At 42.5% G+C, this 27666-nt stretch overlaps 2 protein-coding genes across 6 annotated transcripts; one reads left to right on the top strand and one right to left on the bottom strand.

The window, feature by feature from the left end:
• nudt18 (nudix (nucleoside diphosphate linked moiety X)-type motif 18) lies at window positions 1-15107 on the top strand. 5 transcript variants are annotated; one of them, XM_024418378.2, is made up of 4 exons: window positions 1-153; window positions 12980-13041; window positions 13148-13361; window positions 13685-15107. In XM_024418378.2, the coding sequence occupies exons 3-4, from the start codon at window positions 13160-13162 to the stop codon at window positions 14284-14286; spliced, it is 804 nt and encodes a 267-aa protein (XP_024274146.1). In that variant the 5' UTR covers window positions 1-153; window positions 12980-13041; window positions 13148-13159; the 3' UTR covers window positions 14287-15107. The 5 variants fall into 5 exon arrangements, with proteins under 5 accessions (XP_024274146.1, XP_024274144.1, XP_024274142.1 ...); XM_024418374.2 differs by lacking the exon at window positions 12980-13041 and adding an exon at window positions 4016-4199 and having other exon boundaries at window positions 2-153; XM_024418377.2 differs by lacking the exon at window positions 1-153 and adding an exon at window positions 4067-4199.
• fhip2b (FHF complex subunit HOOK interacting protein 2B) lies at window positions 15021-27666 on the bottom strand. Its single transcript, XM_024418373.1, has 17 exons — window positions 27492-27666; window positions 26433-26511; window positions 26069-26238; window positions 25879-25983; window positions 24414-24533; window positions 23955-24170; window positions 23646-23842; window positions 20955-21072; window positions 20776-20852; window positions 19473-19665; window positions 19084-19256; window positions 18715-18855; window positions 18403-18493; window positions 18144-18287; window positions 17772-17912; window positions 17570-17670; window positions 15021-15952 (listed from the first exon to the last, which is right to left on the bottom strand). Exons 1-17 carry the CDS (start codon window positions 27540-27542, stop codon window positions 15826-15828), a joined length of 2244 nt encoding a protein of 747 aa, XP_024274141.1. The 5' UTR covers window positions 27543-27666; the 3' UTR covers window positions 15021-15825.

Genomic DNA, 27666 nt, shown 5'->3' with positions numbered 1-27666 from the left:
AGACTCAATATTAGCGTTTCTTGCAACACATCAGAGCCTCTCAACTAGTCAAGGACGTAAAGAGGCCGATGTTAGTAAGATTAGCTGAGCTCACCTGTCAAGTAAACACGCCAGCCGAGTCCGACGGTCAAAGTTGATGTCACTTCAGTGAAGGTAATTGGTATAAATACCACCAAATGTAATTTCTAATTGTTACTTTGGTAATGTCGAGACGTTAATTTGCACACCCATTCAACAGCGACATCAAAACAATGCTGAATGGCTGTCCTAGCTACAGTAGCGCACCTACGATGTTTTTAAATATACCAGATGGTACAATGTAGTGTTTTATAGGGGCATCCATAATAATACGGCGCACCTGGAGAAATTAGGGTCACGTAACTTGCTCAAGCCGACAGTTTTGACCTTGTCACACGTGTATTCGAACCAGTGAACTTTAATTAGGATACTGGCCCACTGCGACAAGGCTGGCTTGCCGCCGGAAAAGCGATACTTGCATGCGAAATTTTAGCCACTGAATATTAATTAACATGTCATTGGCAATATCTGTACAAGGAAAGATTTGTCAAAGGGTAAAATCTACTAAACTTAGTCCACTCTGTTAGTAACCGATTATAGTTTTGGAAACGGAACTGTATTGAGATCAAATGTTTCGTCGAGAAAATTCGCAGAATTTCGGCCAAAATCCATCTTCTTTCCCACTGCCGGTCACTGGGCTTCCTCTTACCACCATATTTGGTAGTGAGTGGAAACGCCAACCGGATGCTTCACATTTATACATCCAGTGAAATGTCTCATTATAAACTGGGTGGTTCGAGCCCTGAATGCTGATTGGCCGACAGCCGTGGTATACCACGGGTATGACAAAACATTTATTTTTACTACTCTAATTACGTTGGTAACCAGTTTATATTAGCAATAAAGCATCTTGGGGTTTTGTGATATGGCCAATATACCACAGCTAAGGGCTGTATCCGTTGTGCGTAAGAACAGTCCTTTAGCCGTGATATATTGGCCATATATCAAACCCCCAAGGATGCCTTATTGCTTAATTGTTTGAAAGGGATAATCAACAAGGGGATATGCAGTCTATGGAAAATAATGAACTACATGGAAAGTGCGTTCTAAGACCCGCTGGCGGAGTGGAACTGACCTTCCATGGAGTTGCATTATTTTCCAGAGTACACATAGAGCCCCGAGTTGATTATACCCTTTAATACCATGGCTATAATTTAACATTTGCCAGTAGAAATGTGTTCATCATCCACTGAAGTACATAGCACGTTTACTAGATGGCTAAAGTAGTCCCCATGGTAACCAAACAGACTTGCTAGTTGAACTAACCAATCGATCAGTCCAAGCTTGCCACTGACAATCAAATTCGACAATGCCAATAATGTTTTCAATTAGACTTTTTCAAACGCTGCTCAAACATAGAACATTAAGAATTAACTCTAGCCATTGAAGTATACAAATATAGCGTGTGTTATAGGATGTTATACCATGGCATTGTTGAATACTAATTTCTTATTGGCTTGAAGGGCATTCTAGAGCGTGCATTATTTCCCTATAACGCATGGTATATCGGCACAGCAGAATTCAATGGCTATAGTTCATTCTTACAACATTTCGTTTGAGCTGCTTTTTAAAGCAAAAGTGTAATTGAAAACATTGGTTTTGTTGAATTAGATTTTCATAATAGCAAGCTAGGACTGATGGTTTGGTTGGCCCAACTAGCAAGTGTTTGGTTACCATGGCTACTACTGTAGCTATCTATTTAATTTGCCAGCTACTGCAGTGGATGTTGAACAGATTTCTAGCAGCAAATGTGTTTATCACTTTTATTCCATGGCTATAATTTATCAACAAGGGGCTATGCATTCTATGGAAAATAATGAACGACGTGGAAGGTGTGTTCCACAACGTGCTAGCTGATGTCAAATTTATTTCTCAACTCCTAATATTGAGCAAATTACTCATTGGAGCCAATTACTCAACGGAGCATCTGACATAAGCTTTGAAAAAGCACCCCCCGGTAGGCTATCAGTGTAGCAAGTGCTGCTGGTAAGCTTTCTTGACTTCAAATCAAATCAAATCAAATTTTATTTGTCACATACACATGGTTAGCAGATGTTAATGCGAGTGTAGCGAAATGCTTGTGCTTCTAGTTCCGACAATGCAGTAATAACGAGCAAGTAATCTAACTAACAATTCCAAAAAAAAAAACTACTGTCTTATACACAGTGTAAGGGGATAAAGAATATGTACATAAGGATATATGAATGAGTGATGGTACAGAGCAGCATAGGCAAGATACAGTAGATGATATCGAGTACAGTATATACATATGAGATAAGTATGTAAACCAAGTGGCATAGTTAAAGTGGCTAGTGATACATGTATTACATAAGGATGCAGTCGATGATATAGAGTACAGTATCAACGTATGCATATGAGATGAACAATGTAGGGTAAGTAACATTATATAAGGTAGCATTGTTTAAAGTGGCTAGTGATATATTTACATAATTTCCCATCAATTCCCATGATTAAAGTGGCTGGAGTAGAGTCAGTGTCATTGACAGTGTGTTGGCAGTAGCCACTCAATGTTAGTGGTGGCTGTTTAACAGTCTGATGGCCTTGAGATAGAAGCTGTTTTTCAGTCTCTCGGTCCCAGCTTTGATGCACCTGTACTGACCTCGCCTTCTGGATGACAGCGGGGTGAACAGGCAGTGGCTCGGGTGGTTGATGTCCTTGATGATCTTTATGGCCTTCCTGTAGCATCGGGTGGTGTAGGTGTCCTGGAGGGCAGGTAGTTTGCCCCCGGTGATGCGTTGTGCAGACCTCACTACCCTCTGGAGAGCCTTACGGTTGAGGGCGGTGCAGTTGCCATACCAGGCGGTGATACAGCCCGCCAGGATGCTCTCGATTGTGCATCTGTAGAAGTTTGTGAGTGCTTTTGGTGACAAGCCGAATTTCTTCAGCCTCCTGAGGTTGAAGAGGCGCTGCTGCGCCTTCCTCACGATGCTGTCTGTGTGAGTGGACCAATTCAGTTTGTCTGTGATGTGTATGCCGAGGAACTTAAAACTTGCTACCCTCTCCACTACTGTTCCATCGATGTGGATGGGGGTGTTCCCTCTGCTGTTTCCTGAAGTCCACAATCATCTCCTTAGTTTTGTTGACGTTGAGTGTGAGGTTATTTTCCTGACACTTGGGCATGGTTTATAGATAGGGCCATGCCTCATTCATTAAACATTAGCTTACTTTCTGTATCATCTGACTCTTTCTGCCAACTGACACACACCTGTCACCAACCTAAACAAAAATGTACCTTTTTTTCTTGAGCTTACTGAGTATACACCTGATCTTTCCATGAGACTGACCAGGTGAAAGCTATGATCCCTTTTTGATGTCACTCATGAAATCCACTTAAATCAGTGTAGATGAACAGGAGGACAGGTAAAAAAATATATTGAGAATGTGGGTCATTGAGAATGGGGCAAGGAAAAATATTTAAAGTGCCTTTGAACGGAGTAGGGTAGTAGGTGCACGGTTTGAGTGTCAAACTAACGCTGCTGGGTTAAGTTTCCCTTGTATCATGAATGGTCCACCACCCAAAGGAAATCCAGCCACCTTGACAACTGTGGGAAGCATTGGGGTCAACATGGGCCAGCATCCCTGTGAAATGCTTTTGACACCTTGTAGAGTCCATGCCCCAGTGAATTGAGGCTGTTCTGAGAGCAAAAGGGGGTGGGGGGTGCACAACTCAATATTATGGTGTTCCTTATGTTTGGTATACTCAGTGTATGTCCTAATGTTACAATAATTCAGTGAAAAGCATTAGCTGACACACCCAAAAATGTTTGGAGGTATTGATTAACAGAAGATAAACTGAAAATAAATGCTCCAAAAATGTTATGAATAAACCAACATTTTGAAACGGTGAGTGAGATGTACCCATTAAATTGTTGGGAGCATAGATGGGATGTGCAACTTTCTATGCATCTCTTTGCAGGGACCAGGCTTGTCCTGTGGGGTCACCTGCAGTTATGAATGTGAACAATGATGTGGAAAAGCTTTTAAATGGTGAAGGACTAGAAGTGAACGACGAGTTCGATTCGGCACCCGCAGAGGTCCAAGCAGTTGCCTTGAGGAAAACGATAACCTACATCGTCAGCGCTGTCATCTTCAATGAAAAGGTAGTGAGCAATGAACTCTGTAAGGATAAGGGATTAATTCACCAAGCTAAAGAGCTAAGTTAGTTAATTAGGTCACTTACTAACCTGACACGTTACTATTCTATCATGCAGAAGTCCACATGGCCTAAGGACATTAGACTTCTAGGGCCTTTTACTAAAATAAATGTACAGTAGGAATTGATACCCCTTGACTTAACACATTTTGTTGTTACAGCTTGAATTCAAAATAGATTTCTCACCCATCTACACACACATACAATACCCCAGAATGACAGTGAAAACATGTTTAGAAATTAACACAGAATGAAATACAGAAATAATTGACATAAGTTTTGATTTGTGTTCACGCCCCTTTGCTATGACACTCCAAATTGAGCTCAGGTGCATCCATATTCCTTTGATCATCCTTGATGTCACACCAAACTTTGAGTCCACCTGTGCCAATTCAATTGTTTGGACATGATTTAGCAAGACACACCTGTCTATATAAAGTCCCACAGTGCACATCAGAGCAGAAACTATACCATGAAGTCCAAGGAATTGTCCATAGATCTCAGAGAGAATTGTGATGAGGCATATCTGGGGAAGGGAATGTCGAGTCTTTACTATCATTACATTTTAGACGTTTTTATCAAAGATTATCTATAATTAGTATTACGCGATCTAAATGATTAATCATGTAACTAAGTAACTAGGAAGTCGGGGCACCAAGGAAAATATTCAGATTACAAGGTTATAATTTCCCAATATAACCTTTCAGATATTTTCATATCTGATGAATAGTCTTCTGATGAATTATTTACGTTACCTCACGTTAGTCTCATTCCAAACGTCGTAAATTGTTGGTTATCTGCACGAACCCAGTCTTCACTGAGTCACCCATATCAATTGTCTAAAATCATTTATTTATTACTAAGTAATTCACAGAAATGCATAAACAAACAGTAAATACGTTTACAAGAAATGATAGGAGAATGTGCCCTAGTGGGCTAAACCGGCATCGCTGCTTGTTAGACAAAAGGGAAGTGGGGGTCGACCAAGAAGTCAGAGTTAATTATAACAATTGAAATGCTAATCCTTTACACCTGAACGCTCACTCGGGAACAATTGCAATCAATGTATATATTTACGCTCAGTGTGTCGTCTTGATCTTTGTTGAAAAGTTAGTTTCTGTCCTCCCTCTGTCTTGGTTAGAGTGGATTGTTCAGAGTGACATTCATTCATTTCGTTATCAAATCAAATCAAATTTTATTTGTCACATACACATGGTTAGCAGATGTTAATGCGAGTGTAGCGAAATGCTTGTGCTTCTAGTTCCGACAATGCAGTAATAACGAGCAAGTAATCTAACAATTCCAAAAAAAACTACTGTCATACACAGTGTAAGGGGATAAAGAATATGTACATAAGGATATATGAATGAGTGATGGTACAGAGCAGCATAGGCAAGATACAGTAGATGATATCGAGTACAGTATATACATATGAGATAAGTATGTAAACCAAGTGGCATAGTTAAAGTGGCTAGTGATACATGTATTACATAAGGATGCAGTCGATGATGTAGAGTACAGTATCAACGTATGCATGAGATGAACAATGTAGGGTAAGTAACATTATATAAGGTAGCATTGTTTAAAGTGGCTAGTGATATATTTACATCATTTCCCATCAATTCCCATGATTAAAGTGGCTGGAGTAGAGTCAGTGTCATTGACAGTGTGTTGGCAGTAGCCACTCAATGTTAGTGGTGGCTGTTTAACAGTCTGATGGCCTTGAGATAGAAGCTGTTTTTCAGTCTCTCGGTCCCAGCTTTGATGCACCTGTACTGACCTCGCCTTCTGGATGGCAGCGGGGTGAACAGGCAGTGGCTCGGGTGGTTGATGTCCTTGATGATCTTTATGGCCTTCCTGTAGCATCGGGTGGTGTAGGTGTCCTGGAGGGCAGGTAGTTTGCCCCGGTGATGCGTTGTGCAGACCTCACTACCCTCTGGAGAGCCTTACGGTCGAGGGCGGTGCAGTTGCCATACCAGGCGGTGATACAGCCCGCCAGGATGCTCTCGATTGTGCATCTGTAGAAGTTTGTGAGTGCTTTTGGTGACAAGCCAAATTTCTTCAGCCTCCTGAGGTTGAAGAGGCGCTGCTGCGCCTTCCTCACGATGCTGTCTGTGTGAGTGGACCAATTCAGTTTGTCTGTGATGTGTATGCCGAGGAACTTAAAACTTGCTACCCTCTCCACTACTGTTCCATCGATGTGGATGGGGGGGGTGTTCCCTCTGCTGTTTCCTGAAGTCCACAATCATCTCCTTAGTTTTGTTGACGTTGAGTGTGAGGTTATTTTCCTGACACCACACTCCGAGGGCCCTCACCTCCTCCCTGTAGGCCGTCTCGTCGTTGTTGGTAATCAAGCCTACCACTGTTGTGTCGTCCGCAAACTTGATGATTGAGTTGGAGGAGAGTGTTGAACAGGGAGTACAGGAGAGGGCTTGGGGCCCCAGTGTTGAGGATCAGCGGGGAGGAGATGTTGTTGCCTACCCTCACCACCTGGGGGCGGCCCGTCAGGAAGTCCAGTACCCAGTTGCACAGGGCGGGGTCGAGACCCAGGGTCTCGAGCTTGATGACGAGCTTGGAGGGTACTATGGTGTTGAATGCCGAGCTGTAGTCGATGAACAGCATTCTCACATAGGTATTCCTCTTGTCCAGATGGGTTAGGGCAGTGTGCAGTGTGGTTGAGATTGCATCGTCTGTGGACCTATTTGGGCGGTAAGCAAATTGGAGTGGGTCAAGGGTGTCAGGTAGGGTGGAGGTGATATGGTCCTTGACTAGTCTCTCAAAGCACTTCATGATGACGGATGTGAGTGCTACGGGGCGGTAGTCGTTTAGCTCAGTTACCTTAGCTTTCTTGGGAACAGGAACAATGGTGGCCCTCTTGAAGCATGTGGGAACAGCAGACTGGTATAGGGATTGATTGAATATGTCCGTAAACACACCGGCCAGCTGGTCTGCGCATGCTCTGAGGGCGCGGCTGGGGATGCCGTCTGGGCCTGCAGCCTTGCGAGGGTTAACACGTTTAAATGTCTTACTCACTTCGGCTGCAGTGAAGGAGAGACCGCATGTTTCCGTTGCAGGCCGTGTCAGTGGCACTGTATTGTCCTCAAAGCGGGCAAAAAGTTATTTAGTCTGCCTGGGAGCAAGACATCCTGGTCCGTGACTGGGCTGGGTTTCTTCCTGTAGTCTGTGATTGACTGTAGACCCTGCCACATACCTCGTGTCTGAGCCGTTGAATTGAGATTCTACTTTGTCTCTGTACTGGCGCTTAGCTTGTTTGATAGCCTTGCGGAGGGAATAGCTGCACTGTTTGTATTCAGTCATGTTACCAGACACCTTGCCCTGATTAAAAGCAGTGGTTCGTGCCTTTAGTTTCACACGAATGCTGCCATCAATCCACGGTTTCTGGTTAGGGAATGTTTTAATCGTTGCTATGGGAACGACATCTTCAACGCACGTTCTAATGAACTCGCACACCGTATCAGCGTATTCGTCAATGTTGTTGTCTGACGCAATACGAAACATCTCCCAGTCCACGTGATGGAAGCAGTCTTGGAGTGTGGAGTCAGCTTGGTCGGACCAGCGTTGGACAGACCTCAGCGTGGGAGCTTCTTGTTTTAGTTTCTGTCTGTAGGCAGGGATCAACAAAATGGAGTCGTGGTCAGCTTTTCCGAAAGGGGGCGGGGCAGGGCCTTATATGCGTCGCGGAAGTTAGAGTAACAATGATCCAGGGTCTTTCCACCCCTGGTTGCGCAATCGATATGCTGATAAAATTTAGGGAGTCTTGTTTTCAGATTAGCCTTGTTAAAATCCCCAGCTACAATGAATGCAGCCTCCGGATAAATCGTTTCCAGTTTGCAGAGAGTTAAATAAAGTTCGTTCAGAGCCATCGATGTGTCTGCTTGGGGGGGATATATACGGCTGTGATTATAATCGAAGAGAATTCTCTTGGTAGATAATGCGGTCTACATTTGATTGTGAGGAATTCTAAATCAGGTGAACAGAAGGATTTGAGTTCCTGTATGTTTCTTTCATCACACCATGTCACGTTGGCCATAAGACATACGCCCCCGCCCGTCTTCTTACCAGAAAGATGTTTGTTTCTGACGGCGCGATGCGTGGAGAAACCCGTTGGCTGCACCGCTTCGGATTGCGTCTCTCCAGTGAGCCATGTTTCCGTGAAGCAAAGAACGTTAGTCTGATGTCCCTCTGGAATGCTACCCTTGCTCGGATTTCATCAACCTTGTTGTCAAGAGACTGGACATTGGCAAGAAGAATGCTAGGGAGTGGTGCACGATGTGCCCGTCTCCGGAGTCTGACCAGAAGACCGCTTCGTTTCCCTCTTTTTCTGAGTCGTTTTTTTTTTTTTTTGGTCGCTGCATGTGATCCACTCGGTTACACTGGTTGTAAGGCAGAACACAGGATCCGCATCGCGAAAAACATATTCTTGGTCGTACTGATGGTGAGTTGACGCTGATCTTATATTCAGTAGTTCTTCTCGGGTGTAAGTAAAGAAACCTAAGATGACCTGGGGTACTAGTGTAAGAAATAACACGTAAAAAAACAAAAAACTGCATAGTTTCCTAGGAACGCGAAGCGAGGCGGCCATCTCTGTCGGCGCCGGAAGTACCGAAGTACCGTACACCCATTATAGAATGGGTGTTTCGCGGTTGTCGTTCTTCGCGGTCAATGATACCGAATTCCTAGGTGCAGACTAGTAATTAATATCAAAGACTTGTTCTTATTCTGTTGGTATCGATAGTCTAAGAGTTTAACCACGTGGTATGGTTAAAAGATTCAGCAATGGTCTGCAACCTTTGTCCCCTCGTAATGGAGGAAAACATGGTCTGATTAGAATTTCTCAAAGTTGGTTGTATTCAAAATTGCAGAAAAGGGCTGTCCCAGGATGCTTGACACCAACTGGGCTCATGGGCGGTCCTCTGATTTAGTTAAACTCAAAAGGGAATTGGAGTTTCCTTCATTACAGTCCGAAATCACATTACACAATTTTACAAACAGTATCATACTCATTCATCTTATACAACAATTAGATGTAAACCTCATGAGGCTATTATATAAACATAGTTATGGTAATGTGGCCACACAGTCTCCCATGAGCTTCCCCAAGTTGTAACAAACTGACTAGTTCGTAGCCGGATTCTTCACCGATCTTTATTTTTTCTTTAAATTTGACCCCTTTTTCTCCCCAATTGTTTTTTTTAGTAGCTACCATCTTGTCTCATCGCTACAATTCCCGTACGGGCTCGGGAGAGACGAAGGTTGAAAGTCATGTGTCCTCCGATACACAACCCAACCAAGCAGCACTGCTTCTTAACACAGAGCGCATCCAACCCGGAAGCCAGCCGCACCAATGTGTTGGAGGAAACACCTGGCAACCTTGGTTAGCGCGAACTGCACCCGGCCCACCACAGGAGTCGCTGGTGCGCGTTGAGACAAGGATATCCCCACCGGCCAAGCCCTCCCTAACCCGGACGACGTTAGGCCAATTGTGCGTCGACCCACGGACCTCCCGATTACGACAGAGCCTAGGTGCGAACCCAGGGTCTCTGGTGGCACAGCTGGCGCTGCAGTACAGCGCCCTTAACCACTGCGCCACCCGGGAGGCCCTTCACCGATCTTTTATACCTTCTCCGGAACATAAACGTTGTTTGGATCTCAAGTTCTGAGGTGGAAGAAATTCCTTTGTTCTCTATGAAACTTCACTCTCTCTATACTGTGTGGCCATGAGGAAATCATCAGGAATTTACAACCTCTCTCTGACCACAGTCTAGTTGAAGGAGGAAAGGGGGAGGCAGGGAGAGGGGGATGGGGCTTGCTGTACCCAAAGAGGGCAACTTCATGACAGGTATAAAACAATTTCTAGAGTGTTGAAAGTTTCCAAGGACTCAGTGGTCTCCATCATTGGGAAATGGAAGAAATGTCAAACTACTTTGCCTAGAACTGGACATCCAACCAAACTAAGCAACTGGGCAAGAAGGACCTTGGTCAGGGAGGTGACCAAGAACCCAATGACCGAACTACAGAGTTCTTTGGATGAGATGGAAGAACCTGCCAGTAATAATCATTTAGTTATCCCAAAATATGATTTGGTACCTAGCCATGCAATATCATAAGGTACCGCCTTCATTACCTTGTTTAGGTAGCTAATTGGATCCCAGGACGGGGTAAAATGTACATCTGTTTTCCACTTTTGCAGACAGCTGCAGCTAGCTTTTAAGCTTTGGTAGTGGCGCACTGAATAATTAAAGCTAGTCGGCAAAGCTTTGATCAGCAAGGATATCCAAAAATGGCTGGGTGCTGCCAAGAGCAAAAACTGAGGACCATGGTGATGCCGAGTAGCCTGACCAGAGGTTGAGGAGAGCAGCAAATGCAATACCCACCCATTCCCCTCGCTGCCTGCTGATCAACAAGATCGAAATGAGCCATGGCCTAGCACCAGCAGCATGAGGGTAACAGCACAACAAACACCTGCACCTCCGTTACCCCAGCCACTAGCATCTGACAACATCTGTGAGGAGCCAGCACAGGTTTGTCTCGACACTTACCTGTGCCACATTTTCAGTAGAAAGCTCCTGGTTCAAGAACAGAGTGGCTTGAATATTCCCGCAAGGCAGATGTTGTTATCCTCGGCTCCAATACTAATTTGGATAGAGCTTCACTCAAACTGGCTACTCAAGTTGGAAACATGCCAATGACAACACTAAAGGGCGGGGAAACATTCCTCTTTAAAAAGCATGTGAAATGCATGATTATGAGAAACATGAAGCGCAATGGAAAGAAATCCCCTCTGAAAACTGAGCAGCTAATGAATTATTTCAGGGATTGTGGACCTTGGGAGTTTATTGCAGTAAATGAGCGTCCTTTGGGAAGGAGTTTGGATGCGATTGACTGAGGAGGAGGAAGCAGTAACTTTTGAGAAAAGGCAAGGAACTTGCAAAATCATTTAGCACAATTTCACGTAATACAATACATCATGACCTTCAGAATGAAATCATAGCTCGCAAGATTGTCAGAGGAAATTGGTGAATTGTGGTATACATTGAAAGTAGATGGAACCAAAGATCCAACTGGATGTGATTAACATTTCTATTGTTATTCGATCTGTAGAGGCAAATAGTGTGCGAGAGCGGTTGCTGCCAATGGCAACAAGCAAACAATGTGATTCTTTATCACTTACTAACCTTGTTCTCAGAGCTAACAAATGTTGGCCTCAGCATTAAATATTCTAAGTCAATGCTACGACAGGGTTTAGTGTGATGTCCGTGAAACACGGGGTTGTGCAGAAAATATTGCAAGATCAATTGAATCACTTAATGCCACGTGATAACTTTCAATCATAAACTGCATTTGAAATGGGGTGCACGCTAGGTCGACTGAGGCGGCAGAATGCATTTTTCAATGTGTGTAGCTCCCTGTACAAATTATTTGGGAAACCCACGGCTGCTGCACAGCACACTGGGGGAAACTTAAGACTACTTGATCAGAGATGCTCTGGCCACCTCGGCACAGTGTCCATAATTTTGAAATCAAGTGACCGTGAAATCAAGTTAACAGCTCTGTAAAATCGAGTCTACTCACGTATATGGCACAGATGTGAGACTTGAGGCCAAGGCTTATTGTAAGCAGCGATAGAGCCAAACTTTGAGTTTATTGCTAACATGACTTTCAATTCTGGGGCTCCATTTCTGAACACAGCAACTGATCTGCACGTCGGTGTCAAACTTGTCCAAGTGCGTTGAAAAACTCCAGTGTGACAATGAATTTGAAAACTTTTGGGAGGCATGCCAGGAGGGCATGAGCACCTCAGCTCCAAGTAAACAACAGAGACTGATGAGAAACTCTGGAAGAGTATGTAGTTGAATGCACAGTGGGTCAGCATGATTATGGAGACGATAGGGAGTGTAAACTTTTTTTTTTTTCAGTACTTTGGATGCCGTGCTGGGGGAAATGTCATCACGATTTATTGAAGGAAATAGTCAACTGGTGGAAGATCTGTCCCATGGATCCTGATACTTTTTGGATGTGAACAAGGTCAAGCCATTGTTGGATCTAACCAAAACTGAACCAGTGGAAGCAGAGTTTGTGGCTCGCACATTCTTGCAAATGGAAATCGCAACCACTGCCAGCCAGCAACAGCAAATGGACGCTACAAACAGGCTGACCACACTACTCACGTGTGCAAGCGTTGTAAAATATATTTAGAAATCTGTTCAATTATTGCGCTCGCAAGCGTCTGTGTTGGCAAGGGCTAAAATAGAAATCGGTTCTATTTCTGACACAGATCGCACTGCAAGTCCTGCCTCTCCCATCTCCTCATTGGTTTGTAGAAGCAGGTAGAAGCACCCACATGCCATCTCCTCTTTGGTTATAGCCACGTGGGTGACTGAGATGAACAATTTCAGTGGCGGTATTGCACCCAATTTATGAAAAGTTGCCAATCACAATATAAAGTCAAGAGAAGAAAAAGCCTGGAAGGAAGAGATGACTAGAAACTAAATTTGACAAATTAGCTAGCAAGTGCAAGCTAACTAGCTAAATTGCCACACATGCTTTTTGACTTGTCCCCAAATTAATAATTGGTTGAGTTTGTTTTGATATTTTAACCTGCGTGTCATGATCGCGTTTGGTGTGGGGGGGACAAAATGCACGATGCTGCACAGAAATGTTTGTACATTTGACCAGAAGTAAAACCAATCTACCTTGTTTTATTAGAGCTCCCCATGGATTTAACATGCCCCCTCAGGAATGTCATTCTGGAGTAAAGTCTGCAAGGGGTATGAAGTGTTCCTGGTACTGTTTTCACATATTTTTTTTTTAAAGACATCTCATTACACTTTTTATCAAAGTGCATCCTATTGTGTGTGACACCTGTATTTGCAGAATGAGGTGCTCATGGTGCAGGAGGCCAAGGAGAATTGCTACAAACAGTGGTACCTTCCAGCTGGCCGTATGGAAGAGGGAGAGAGCATTGTGGAGGCCATGAGAAGGGAAGTGAAGGAAGAGGCAGGATTCGACTGCAAACCCATTACCCTGGTTCTGGTCCAAGAACAGGGGCCGCAGTGGATCCGATTCGTTTTCTTGGCGGAGATTACAGGTAAAATAGTGTATCCACGTATTTCAGCTTTTCATACAAATAGCAGGCTTAGTTGTGCTCAGCTTATATTCTTCAAGAATAAGTGGGTGGGTATATACACACCTTTCAGCCACACCTGTTGCAGGTGTATAAAACCAAGCACACAGCCATGCAATCTCCCTAGCCAAACATTGGCAGAATGGCCTTACTGAAGAGCTCAGTGACTTTCAACGTGACTTCCAACAAGTCAATTTGTTAAGTTTTGAACTTCTTGTATTCCTCAGGAGTCGGCAGCATTGATTAGTTACTTTTCACTGCTGTTCCTGCATATTTTCCTCCCTTAGGAGGCTCCCTGAAGACGATGGCAGAGGCTGATGCAGAGTCTCTCCAGGCTCAGTGGTGGGACCAAGACTCCCCACTCACCTTGAGGGGTCGTGACATCCTCAGACTCATCGATACCGCCCTGAAATACAGAAAGAAGCCCTGGCATCCTGTGGCTCACCCTATAGACATGTGCTGCCATGTTGTTGTACAGCGACTTCTCCTCACTTTCAGCAGCTCTGATGGGGTGCTTTGGCTCCTTTTGGGCAACATTAAGGACCTGCACCTCCCTGTGGCCGTGTCTGTGAAAACCCACACAGTCACATGGGCGGCCAACACATTGGTACAAGAGGCCATGCCCTCCTCCTACTACGACCTCAACGTCAACACAAGGGGAATCCTGGGATTACAGCACAATGGAAGGGTCCCTGGGAAGACAGATGGACTCTGCTTCAACACAGTGGTGTCTTTGGAACACACTGGGGAGGGGCCACACACCAGTCAACCACCACTGATCGAGAGCCCTCGCTTTCAGTGGTACAAAGTGGAGAATCCTCAGCTAAGAGACAAGATTCAACAGAGAATAACTACTGGGTCCTTCCTTCCAGTGCATAGTCTCTACTAAGGGAGGTGGTGAAATGACATCCCAAAAACAACACTTTTTACTTGAAGATGATTTTGGGAATACGTGGGGCAAGTACCTGTCTGAGCGGCCAAAAGACATATGTACCCTTGAGAGCAGACATTACAACGTTTATCAATTTGTACGTCATTTAGCAAACACTCTAATCCAGAGCGACTGACATAAGCGAGTACATTTGGACTTTTTCATACTGGTCCCCCATGGGAATCAACCCACAACCCTGGCGTTGCAACAGCCACACAGGACCACCATTCCGAAAACTGCTGGAAAAGATTGCAAAAAAACTTTTCAGAAATAATTTGAAAAATGGACTGCAATACAGAATAGGGTCAACCTTTTGATCAAACGTTCAATCAAGTCTGCTATTATTCAAAAACTACATTCAGCTACCAATCATGATCTAGCTTCATATGATCCATTTTAGATAAGCTGCATGAAATCTAATACCAATGCAGAAAAATCAAACTACTGTTATGACAGGTTGACTCAGCAATATGATGTTGTGGCTTCTGACAGAGTATGAAGCAAAAATAATCTCTTCAGCTATCACATTGTAGGAGAGGGACGCAAACTTCAATGCAGATACTCTCAGCATTATATTTGGTTGCACTGCTGCTCATGTTGCTGAGTCTATTTAAAATTCAAGCTAAATACTTTGAGGCTCATCTCAATTGTTAAGTTGCATGATCATACTTTACAAAGGATTGTACAGAGACTGATGTTTAAAACAATGTATTAAGACCGATGTTGTGACCCTGGTCCACATAAGACACCAGACAGAAATAAAACGTGAGAAAAGGCAAGCACAGGTTAGTGTTTTTTGTCATGAAAGCAACTCCAGAGTGGTTGCTAGCTGGCACAGCCACAAAGTACAAATCTTTTAAACCTAAACTTGTATTAAAACATTTGCTTTTTGGTATTAATTTATTTAGACTTTGTACCTGGCCCATCTAGCGGAAACCGCTCAGTTCTGCCTCCAGGATGGGCTCATCGCCATGCAAACAGAAAGTATCAATAGTTAAACTGGATGACGAACAGTTTTAGGTTGTTCCAACCAGTCTCACAGCCCAGATGATCATGTATCAAGCTTCATTAAAAGTGCTGACCCAGGATCAGTTTAGTCCATAATGAACATGATCCTACATATGCACTATGAACACCAGCTCAATCCTCATTCTAATATCTCAGGAACCAGGGATAGCCTACAGCAATCTTATATATGCAACTGTTACAAAGACAAGACTTGATTTGACCGACTGCATACATTACTTCCAGGTGTGATAATTTGCTTAAGATAGTCATTATGTAACAAGCAAAACATTTCAGCATTTACAATAAACTTAAAAATGGAGATGAATCTTACACATTTGCTATTCTCCTAAGTACCAATGCTTCATCTTTGGAGAACAATTAATGTCCTTGTACCTCCGGTCATCTATGGCTTTGTTTACTCGTGCAACCAACAGAAGTAAGCAGCTGTGACTGGTGTCGTCCGTCTGACTGAGTGTTCCGTTCAAGGATTCACAAGGTGTCAGTGTTCTGCAAGTTTGTGTTGTTGGCAGGAAGTTTGACAAAGGCAATGGCTGCCAGCTCCTTACAAAACTCCTCCAGGATGATCACTCCCTTAAGCAGGGGCATGTGATCCACTCTGGGGAGGCAAGATCCACACAAAATCATTGTCTGCTTCTCACGAGGGTGATTTTTGTTATTAGGAAGAACACATGTATTGGTGTAGTGGCCGGTCAACGCACATGAATGGCATTTACACCTTTTTTATATTGCACAAGTGTTTTACGCACATATTGCATTGAAAATATAACTTCATTCAGCGTGCATGGTGATCAGGTTAACCACTACATCACATTCAGGATGCACACACTTACCAAATAATTAATTTCAACTAATATATACAGTGTGTAGTCAGACCCCTTTTCCACATTGTTACATTAGCCTTATTCTAAAATAGATTTTTTTTTTAAGCGAAAAAAAAAAGGTCCTCAATCTACACACAATACCCCATAATGACGAAGCGAAAACAGGTTTAGACATTTGTAAATGTACTAAAAATAAAACTTATTCAGACCCTTTGTTATGAGACTCAATTGAGCTCAGGTGCTCCGAGACAGGATTATGTTGAGGTACAGATCTGGGTAAGGGTACCAGAAACAAATTGTCTGCAGCATTGAAGGTCCCCAAGAACACAGCGGCCTCCATTCTTAAATGGAAGAAGTTTGGAACCACCAAGACTCTGGCCAGCCCAGCCTAACTGAGCAATTGGGAGAAGGGCCTTGGTCAGGGAGGTGACCAAGAACTCGATGGTAACTCTGACAGAGGACAGAGTTCCTCTGTGGAGATGGGAGAACCTTCCAGAAGGACAAGCATCTCTGCAGCATTCCACCAATCAGGCTTTTATGGTAGAGGAGCCAGACAGAAGCCATGCCTCAGTAAAAAGGCACATGACAGCCTTTAGAGTTCGCCAAAGGACTGACGATGAGAAACAAGATTCTCTGGCCTGAATGCCAATCGTCACGTTTGGAAGAAACCAGGCACTGCTTATCACCTGGCCAATACCATCCCTACGGTGAAGTATGATGGTGGCAGCATCATGCTGTGTGGATGTATTTCAGCAGCAGGGACTAGGAGACTAGTCAGGATAGAGGGAAAGATGAACGGAGCAAAGTACAGAGATCTTTGATGAAAACCTGCTCCAGTGTTCTCAGGACCTCAGAAGGGGGCGAACGTTCACCTTCAAACAGGACAACGACCCTAAGCACAGAGAAAAGACAATGCAGGAGTAGCTTCGAGACAAGTCTCTGAATGTCCTTGGGTGGCACAGCCAAAGTCCGGACTTGAACCAGATTGAACATCTCTGGACAGACCTGAAAATAGCTGTGTAGCAACACTCCCCATCCAACCTTACAGAGCTTGAGGATCTACTTTGAAAAATGGGAGAAACTCCCCAAATACAGGTGTACCAAGCTTGTAGCGTCATACCCAAGAAGACTCGAGGTTGTAATCGCTGCTTCAACAAAGTACTGAGTAAAGGGTCTGAATACTTACATAAAATGTAATCAGTTTTTATAAATTAGCACAAAAAAAAGGTATAAAAAAGTTTTTGCTTTGTCATTCATTATGGGTAGTGTGTAGATGAGGGAAAAAAACATTTAAATTCATTTTAGAATAATGCTGTAATGTAACAAAATGTGGAAAAAGTTAAGGGGTCTGAATACTTAACAAATGCACTTTGTTTCTCTATGGCACTTACCCAGACTCCCCATCAAGGCCCATCAGCTGCCTTCGGACATGCACAAGCTTCTCTGTGAAGTTTGGGATCACCTCGATCCTCTGCATCAGTTCTCCTATCACCTGTCAAACCAGGAGAAACATAATTAGGAATGTATTTGTGAAAACTATAGCTCTGTAAAACCTCAAAGACAAGGAAGGAGGTGAGTGTAGTGGTCACCCACCCTGATGAGCACAGAGAACAGGGAGCGGGCTCCAGGGGCCAGGATGATGTAGGGGTCCAGCAGGTACTCATGGAGGTGGGGGTGAGGGAACACGGCCAGCCTGGACAACACAGATGTCACCTGGAGGTTCAGCTCATAGGGCTAAGAGAGAGAGAGAGACACACACACACACGTCACAAGTGAGGGGATGTTTGTGACTAAACACAGCACTCATGGTGGTCACTAATGTATTATGATGACTATGCAATAATTGTACCATATACAAAACACAATTATACTGAAAGTGCGCCACCTTGAGAGCTTGATTGCAGACATGCAAAACATTTTGGGATAGTATCAACATTTGGACCAATGAACAAAATACAAAGCTACCTGCTCAAGGATCCGGCCTATTCTGTCAAACAGGACTTTGAGGAAGTGGCCTTCGAAAAAGTCAGAACTGGATACAGACAACTCGGTTGGTTTGAGGGACTCCGGCCAATCCCAATCGAGCAAGAATGCAGTGCACTCTTTAAACTAGATGTAAAAAAATAAAACAAAATCTGATGTTTTGCGTCAGATCCGAGACCTCAATTTATGCAATTATGCTACTCGTGGCAATGACTTTCACTACTTGAAGTTCTCCGCTCACCTGCTCATGAGCATCATGGACATAAGTTTCATATCGGGCACCTTGGACATGTTGAGAGGTTTTTGCTTCTTGAGGGACCAAACACAGAAAACTGCAAAACAAAACGACAGTGTAAAGTTTAAAAACTGTAAAGCGAATTATAGCTGCTAAAATACAAAAAGTAGTTCCTTTATGAGAGATGTCTGATCAGTTTTCTTTATGACCCGAATGAGGGGATGAATGTTGTGCCTAGACTCAATTAACCACCAGTAATAAAATTAACTGCATAGAGAAATGTGTCCGTGTTCTATTTCATTCTGTGTTTAATGGCACCTGTTTACAATGTCCAATGCTTGAGTTTGCCCACTGCAGCGATGTTCTCTGATGAGCTGTGGTCGATGCAGAAGCTGCTCTGAGCTGTTGAATTCATCCTCGCCGTACATGTCAGTGAAGAAAGGGTCCTCCTCTAGTTCTCTGTTCAGGTACAGGGGGAACACACAAATATATGGATAGTATAGAAGCCATTCCTGAGTGGTATTGATGACTGTATACTACATTTGGTCTGTCATGAACTAGTCATAGTCATGATGAACTATGCAATTCACACAATTACAATGGCTCATAACAACCTTGATTTTTTATTAGCCCCTACAGAGAGGTCATCTGTCCATTGGAGCTCAACCTCTGGATGAGTTAACTCACTCGTTCTCCTCCACGGGATCAGTGTCAGTGAAATGCCTGCAATCATCCCCTCCCCCCAGAGTGCGTGTCAAGTAGCAGCGGTTCTCCAGGTTCCTCAGGACCAGGTTGAAGAGAATTTCCCTGTGAGGCTTCTGTAGAAGCGCTTCAAACAGGAGCAGAGTAGTGATACTGATCTAGGAGGCAGAGAGAAAGTACAGCACATGTCACCAGCAGTAACCAGAAATAACGCTGGTACTTTCTTAGTGTTGTATGCCAAAAGAAGAACAAGGGAATACAAATAGCTTAACTATATTCATAGTAGCAACATGAGAGATGTGAACTCCAGTTGTCTTGTCTTTAGTCATGTTCAGCCTTTACTGAGGGCTACAGTAGCAGCATCTTCAGCTTACCTCATCGGAGATGTGGTCACAGTGCTCTATAAGTTGATAACGCAGCACATGACTCTCTGTGTCCAAGCGCTGCTCGCTCTGTGTTTGTCTGCCTAGGAGGAACGAGACCAGCTCTTCCACCATGGCAGGGGATTGGATGTGACGCACCGAGCAGCACAGCAGCGCAGTGTTCACCAGCACGCCCATCTCAGACCTAAAACACAAACCACTGTTTAATAATAGTCCATATGTCCCAGGTACAGTGCATTCGGAAAGTATTCAGACCCATGGACTTTTTCCACATTTTGTTACAGCCTTATTCTAAAATGTATTAAATAATTTTTTCCCATCAATCGTTATACAATTAAAAAAACAAATACCTTATTTACATAAGTATTCAGACCCTTTGCTATGAGACTCGAAATGGAGCTCAGGTGGATCCTGTTTCCATTGAACATCCCTGAGATTTTTCTACAACTTCATTGAGTCCACCTGTGGTAAATTCAATTGATTGGACATGATTTGGAAAGGCACACACCTATCTATATATAGTCCCACAGTTGACAGTACATGTCAGAGCAAAAACCAAGCCATGAAATCGAAGGAATTGTCCATAGAGCTCTGAGACAGGATTGTGTCAAGGCACAGATCTGTGGAAGGATACAAAATAAATTCTACTACATTGAAGGTCCAAAACCAGTGGCCTCCATTCTTAAATGGAATAAGTTTGAAACCACCAAGACTGTTCCTAGAGCTGACCGCCCGGCCAAACTGAGCAATCGGGGGAGAAGGGCCTTGGTCAGGGAGGTGACCAAGAACCCAATGGTCACTCATGACAGTGCTCCAGATTTCCTCTGGAGATGTGAGAAACTTCCAGAAGGACAACCATCTCTGCAGCACTCTATCAATCAGGCCTTTATGGTAGAGTGGACAGACAGAAGCCACACTTCAGTAAAAGGCACATGACAGCCCGCTTGGAGTTTGCCAAAAGGCACCTAAAGACTCTCAGACCATGAAAAACAAGATTCTCTGGTCTGATGAATCCAAGATTGAACAAAGTACTGAGTAAAGGGTCTCAATAGTTATGTCAATTTGATGTTTTTTTTTTTTATAATAATTTGAGAAATAAAATTTAAAAAACTTTTTGATTTGTCATTATGTGGTATTATGTGTAGATTGATGAGAAACAAAACTATGTAATCCATTTTAGAATTTTGCTGTAATGTAACAAAATGTGGAATACGTGAAAGGGTCTGAATATTTTCCGAATGCACTGTATATGTACAAAACCCCATTGGAGAAAATGTAAGTGGGGGTCACTTACATTTGGAGCAGCTCATGCTGTAGAACACCGACAAGCCAGCAATGGTGAATTTCTTTGGCTAATTTCACAGCGAGGCTCTACAAAAACAGCAAATATAATGTACTCGACATCCTCTCTTGGTGGAAACTCAATTAAATAGTCAAGTATTTCTGCTTTTTAATTATTATTATTTTTGTTACCTTTGGTGCCTCCCTCATCAGATGGTCAAGGAAGTCCAGCCAAGCGAAAAAGTTCTCCATGTGCTCACTACCAGGAAACGACTGGCTTTCCTGCATACCGCTCTGAGAGAATGGAACACTGCACAAAACATCAGGTCCATTACTAAATCAAAACAAGATGATAACTCTACAAGTAAGGTTGTGGGGCTTGCTTTAGCTCTAAGTATTTTTGTGGTAATGGAAGAAGTTTAAAAGTTTTACTTTACTGCTTTAAAACAAAGCAGTTACATAGTCAAATTTTGTAAAATAATTGGTCTCATTACTTTGATAGATGATAATCAACCTTATTATTTTGGATTGTGGGGCAGTTAGATCATAAAAATGTCTAAACTACAGTTGTTGCATTTGACAACTGCAAGACAGGACAAAGTGATCTGTCAGAAGATGGGAATAAAAGGAAAGATCAAGTGGACAACACTTAGGAAAGCAAAGCAACTGAATCATTCATTATGTGGGTTTCAGATAAATAGATCCACGATTTACTTTTGTAAAATGTGTCATGTAAATTAAGTTTGATTTTAGTTGAATGATAATTTAATGAACGATTAATTTTTCTGAGTGACTTGTTTATTTTAGCAGTTTGTTTGACCTGTTGGGTGTAATGAATTCTACAGCACCTCTGGTGTCTCTGGAGATGTATTCTGACCAACAACAGTCTGTCCTATATGAGTGCAGTTAAAAATAGATCATGCTACAGACAGTAAAAAATAACTAATAATAATTACCACATTTAGAACTGATAATTGATCACATGGTGCAAGATTTCATGTAATTAATTGATTATTGAACATTATGATGGACACAGCTTTGTAGAACCAAAACATAAACAGCCCATCTGCAAAATTTGGGGTGCTGCAGTTCGAACGATAATGAACTTATCACCCATATGGTAGTCAAGCAATGCATTCCGAGTCATTCAAAATTTAGTCCGGTTGCGGTCACAACTAGACCTTGTTTCAAATGTACCAAGAAATAATCTTATTTGTATTAGATGTCGACAAATTAATCAGAATGGCCGATTAATTAGGGCCGATTTCAAGTTTTCATAACTAGTCCAACGCTCTAACCACCTGCCTCACGAGGAGCCCGCCTGTTACGCGAATGCAGTAAGAAGCCAAGGTAAGTTGCTAGCTAGCATTAAACTTAATCACTAGTTATAACTACACATGGTTGATGATATTACTAGTTTATCTAGCGTGTCCTGCGTTGCATAAAATCGATGCAGTGCGCATTCGCGAAAAAGGACTGTCGTTGCTCCAACGTGTACCTAACCATAAACAACAATGCCTTTCTTAAAATCAATACACAGAAGTATATATTTTTAAACCTGCATATTTAGCTAAAAGAAATCCAGGTTAGCAGGCAATATTAACCAGGTGAAATTGTGTCACTTCTCTTACGTTCATTGCACGCAGAGTCAGGGTATATGCAACAGTTTGGGCCGCCTGGCTCATTGCAAACTAATTTGCCAGAATTTTACGTAATTATGACATAACATTGAAGGTTGTGCAACGTAACAGGAATATTCAGACTGATGGATGCCACCCATGCCACCCAAAACAAGGATGGATGCCACCCTTGTTTTCGAGATGATAGTTTCCGGATTCGACCATATTAATGACCTATGGCTCGCATTTCTGTCTGTTATTATGTTATAATTAAGTCTATGATTTAATAGAGCAGTCTGAGCAATGGTAGGCACCAGCAGGCTCATAAGCATTCATTCAAACAGCACTATCGTGCGTTTTGCCAGCAGCTCTGCCGTTTATGACTTCAAGCCTATCAACTCCCGAGATTAGGCTGGTGTAACGCTGTGATGTGAAATGGCTAGCTAGTTAGCGGGGTGCGCGCTAATAGCGTTTCAAACGTTACTCGCTCCGAAACTTGGAGTAGTTGTTCCCCTTGCTCTGCATGGGTAACGCTGCTTTGAGGGAGGTGGTTGTCGTTGTGTTCCTGGTTCGAGCCCAGGTAGGAGCGAGGAGAGGTGCAGAAGTTATACTTTTACACTGGCATTACTAAAGTGCCTATAAGAACATCCAATAGTCAAAGTTATATGAAATACAAATTGTATAGAGAGAAATAGCCCTATAATAACTATAACCTAAAACTTCTTACCTGGGAATATTGAAGACTCATGTTAAAAAGAACCACCAGCTTTCATATGTTCTCATGTTCTGAGCAAGGAACTTAAACGTTAGCTTTCTTACATGGCACATATTGCACTTACTTTCTTCTCCAACACTTTGTTTTTGCATTATTTAAACCAAATTGAATGGGTTTCATTATTTATTTGAGGCTAAATTGATTTTATTGATATATTAAGTTAAAATAAGTGTTCATTCAGTATTGTTGTAATTGTCATTATTACAAATAAAAACTTTTTTTTTATATATCGGCCGATTAATTGGTATCGGCTTTTTTTGTCCTCCAATAATCGGTATCGGCGTTGAAAAATCATAATTGGTCGACATCTAATTTGTATGCCAAACGTACATTGTTTAAAGCACACTTTTACAAGTTTCACAAATTACAGAGCCAATAAGCCCCTTGTGGTGAACTGAACGAGAGGCTTGTAGAATCATGAGTATTTTGTGCTTCCAGTACATTGTTCGCCAGTAAGGGCTCACGCATTCTCTGGGCCACTAAACTCACTTCCAGTGGGTCTGGGGGAAACTGTGGATGTCTGCAGGCTCCAGCGTAGCCGGGAGCTGGCTGAAGAGCTCACACAACCTCTCAGCTAGTAGCTGACACAGTGGGGTGCTTTCAGCCAGGCACACAGCAGTATCTTCCTTTGGTATGCTGACAAGGAGCAGCAAGCTCTCAAATGCTTTCAGTGCAACTCTGCTTTTCTGAACAAGGAGACAAAGAAAAACGTGGCAAATTATTGATAGAGTGTTCATTTACAAGCCTCAAATTCATGAATTATGTATTGGTTTGTAAAATAGTCCTTGCTGAACACACCTGGCTTCTGCTCAAGTGGACCAAGACATGGATGAGGCCTGCATTGGCTGGGAAAATAGTTGAGGGAGAGTCAGTGGGTGAGTGCTGTTGAGGACTAGAGGTGGAGGCAGGGTCGGAAGCTGTGGGGTAATTGGAAGACACAGTTTCTCCACTTCTCCCTTTTTCTGTATCCTCAGAGGTAGAAATAGACCTCTTGGAGTGATTATCCTTTTTAATCTACATGACAAGTAAAACAGTGTAAAAAATAAATAAATACATCAATCATACATTTCATTGCATCATCTGAAGTAATGTCAATCAACTACATCTAGTCAACTACTGTCAAACTAATGACGTGATAAAGTACTACTACCACTACTTTTAATTTTTGAACTTCTACTATTCAGTATGCCCCTTGCCTACACATGTTTAGTGCTTGAAAATGCACGACCAAATCAAAAAGGTTGAATTTTAAAGTACCTCTAAAATGTAGTTGAGAACATACGGATCTTGTTTCACCCTGGAGCAAACAACAAACATAAACTGAGCCTCCTCTTTCTCAGTCTGCGATCCCGGAAGACCACACAGACGAACCAGCTTCTGTTGAGAGCAATGTCAGGAATTTTGGGAGGACAATTTTACAGTTCAGGAAAGCACATTTAAAAATCTCACTTTATCTTGGTAAAGAGACAACGATAGATAATAGTATTTCACAGAATGAGGTGGTAGCCATGCTGGTTAAGTGTGCCTTGAATTCTAAATAAATCACAGCCAGTGTCACCACCAAAGCACCCCATCACACCACCTCCTCCATGCTTCACGGTGGGAACCACATATGCAGAGATCATCCGTTCACCTACTCTGCGTCTCAAAGAAACGGCGGTTGGAACCAAAAATCGCAAATTTGGACTCATCACACCAAAGGACAGATTTCCACCGGTCTAATGTCCATTGCTTGTGCTTCTTGGCCCAAGCAAGTATCTCATTCTTATTGGAGTCCTTTAGTAGTGGTTTCTTTGCAGCAATTCAGCCATGAAGGCCTTATTAATGCAGTCTCCTCTGAACAGTTAATGTTGAGATGTGTCTGTTACTTGAACTCTGTGAAGCATTTATTTGGGCTGCAATTGCTGAGGCTGGTAACTCTAATGAACTTATCCTCTGCAGCAGAGGTAACTCTGGGTCTTCCTTTCCTGTGGCGGTCCTCATGAGAGCCTGTTTCATCATAGGGCTTGATGTTTTTTGCAACTGCACTTGAAGAAACTTTCAAAGTTCTTGAATTTTTCCTGATTGACTGACCTTCATGTCTTAAAATAATGATGGACTGTCATTTCTCTTTGCTTATTTGAACCGTTCTTGCCATAATATGGTCTTGGTATTTTACCAAATAGGGCTATCTTCTGTATACCACCCCTACCTTGTCACAACAACTGATTGGCTCAAACGCTTTAAGAAGGAAAGAAATTCCACAAATGAATTTTAAACAATGCACACCTGTTAATTGAATTGTATTCCAGGTGACTACCTCATGAAACTGGTTGAGTTAGAGAATGCCAAGAGAGTTCAAAGCTGGCTACTTTGAAGAATTTCAAATAAAATATATTTTGATCTGTTTAACATTTCTTTTGGTTACTACATGATGTCTTCACTATTATTCTACAATGTAGAAAACAGTAAACATCAATAAAACGTTGACCGGTACTGTATATAAATAAGGTATTTATTTTTTTATACATAACCAAAAATGGCTAAAAACCTGTTTTCGCTTAGTCATTATGGGGTATTGTCTGTAGATTGAAGTTTATTTTTTATTTTTAGAATAAGACTAATGGAACAAAATGTGGAAAAAAGGTGTATGAATAGTTCCTGAATGCATAGTTCCTGAATTTCCAACAGCCATAGACATCAACATAATGACAAACAATAACCAGAACGAATGACTCCTTACCTGGACTGGCCTATACACATTGAGGATGTGAAGCATTGGCTTCTGGATTTGTACCAGGATCTTGGAGAAGAACACCAGGACCTGCTGGTTCATTCCTGGGGGGTACTGGCAGGACGAAGAGATCAGTGTCGAAGAGAGGGTTATCAAAACGTACCACACATGACAACATTTTACCTGCTGTGTGTGGTACCTGTGCTTTGCCTAGGGTGCAGAGGGTCTCCAGCAGTTTGTGCTGTAGGAGGTACTCCATACAAGGGCCCATCTCCTCCTGCCCCTGTTGGGCCTCTTCGTAAACTAAGATATCCAGCATCTGCTTCAATCGCCATGGGATGTCTGTCTGCTTTACAGGCCTCGTTTGACCTGGAAAAGCATCACAGTTGAATGCACTCTCAACATAGGCCATTATGAACACATGCCGAATATGACAGCAGTATTAAAAGGAAATAGACCCTCTGCCGACAAGTTAGTTCGCAATGTAACTCAGGCCAAGTTCGCTTGGTGGCACATCTGGGGTATTCAACATTTTCTTAATTTCAACAGTGTCTCAATCTCACCAGTAGTTTCAATGTAATAATTGGTTATCCCTTTCCAGTGGTCCACGAAAGAGTCCAATAAATTTACTGGCGGCTCCCTCTAGAAAATAGAAGATTGGAAACATGAGATGATTTCAGCTCAAAGAATGTGTGCCTAAATAATTATGTCCTATCCAGCACAAAACATATTCCATTGATCAGTTGCGCTTCGTCCTGTCTTGTATGAGCTTGTCACTCTACCCATCCCCCAAGAAAGTTGCCCACTGATGGAATGTGGTATCATATGTCTGTGGAATTCCACTTGAGCAAATATGGAGTCAGGTCAGTCTAGTCCATAGAGAATGTTAGAGGTCTCCAGTGGCCAAAAAGCTATAATAGCATGGCAAAAGCCAATGAGGGCTTCCACTACTTTAATGTCGTTAACTGGTTGTGACTTCCAACTTCTTTGGCTGATCTCTCCTGGTGATTATGTTGGAGTCATGTCCAACCGGGTCATCAGGAGGTATCAGCCAATCGTGAAGAAGAAAATTGCCTACTTGTTTTCACAGGCGCTATAATATCAGAGATACAAAGATGAGTAATCTATCTATCTATCTATCTATCTATCTATCTCTATGGGATAGCTGGAAATCTTTATCAACAAACATTTCAGACGCCATGCCATATGTAGTTTTAAGGTAGCAAGCTAACGTTAGATACTTGCCGAATAATTAACACGTATACACAACTTCATAATAACATTGGCATTATTCAAAAAGCATATTACACCAAATAAATTAATCTAGATAGCTTGCCACCATCTTGTTAGCTAGTATTGACTACTTGGCTAGCTAGCTAACGCGTTGGATTAGACTGCAACTTGTTATTTGGCGCTTCATTTAACTAAATGTTAGGTCTGTAAATAGTTAACTTTTAGCCGCTAACTAACTTTTTTAGCCGTTGGCTAACTATATATGGGACAAAGTCAAAGAAAAATAAAGTTAGCTGCTGCTAGCCAATTAGCTTACATCATACAGTATCTACCCAGCTAGTTAAATCCAGGAAGTGGAGTACGAAAAGGGCTTGTCAACCAATACTTACGGTCTCCAACGCCTGTTGAAAGAGATGTGTCAGTTTACTTAACATATCCATTATTTTTCGTCGAATTAATAAAAAGTTTTACAAAATATGGTAAACATTTTTCCGTTTGCTAGCTCCAAATACGATATTGCCACAGATAGAACAACTAGCCAGATGTTTCACCGGATGTATAAAT

This window comes from Oncorhynchus tshawytscha, unplaced genomic scaffold, assembly GCF_018296145.1.
Source record: "Oncorhynchus tshawytscha isolate Ot180627B unplaced genomic scaffold, Otsh_v2.0 Un_contig_766_pilon_pilon, whole genome shotgun sequence".
NCBI classification, from domain to species: domain Eukaryota; kingdom Metazoa; phylum Chordata; class Actinopteri; order Salmoniformes; family Salmonidae; genus Oncorhynchus; species Oncorhynchus tshawytscha.
Note: the sequence above shows the minus strand (reverse complement) of the source record. Positions and strands in the feature narration are given on the sequence as shown.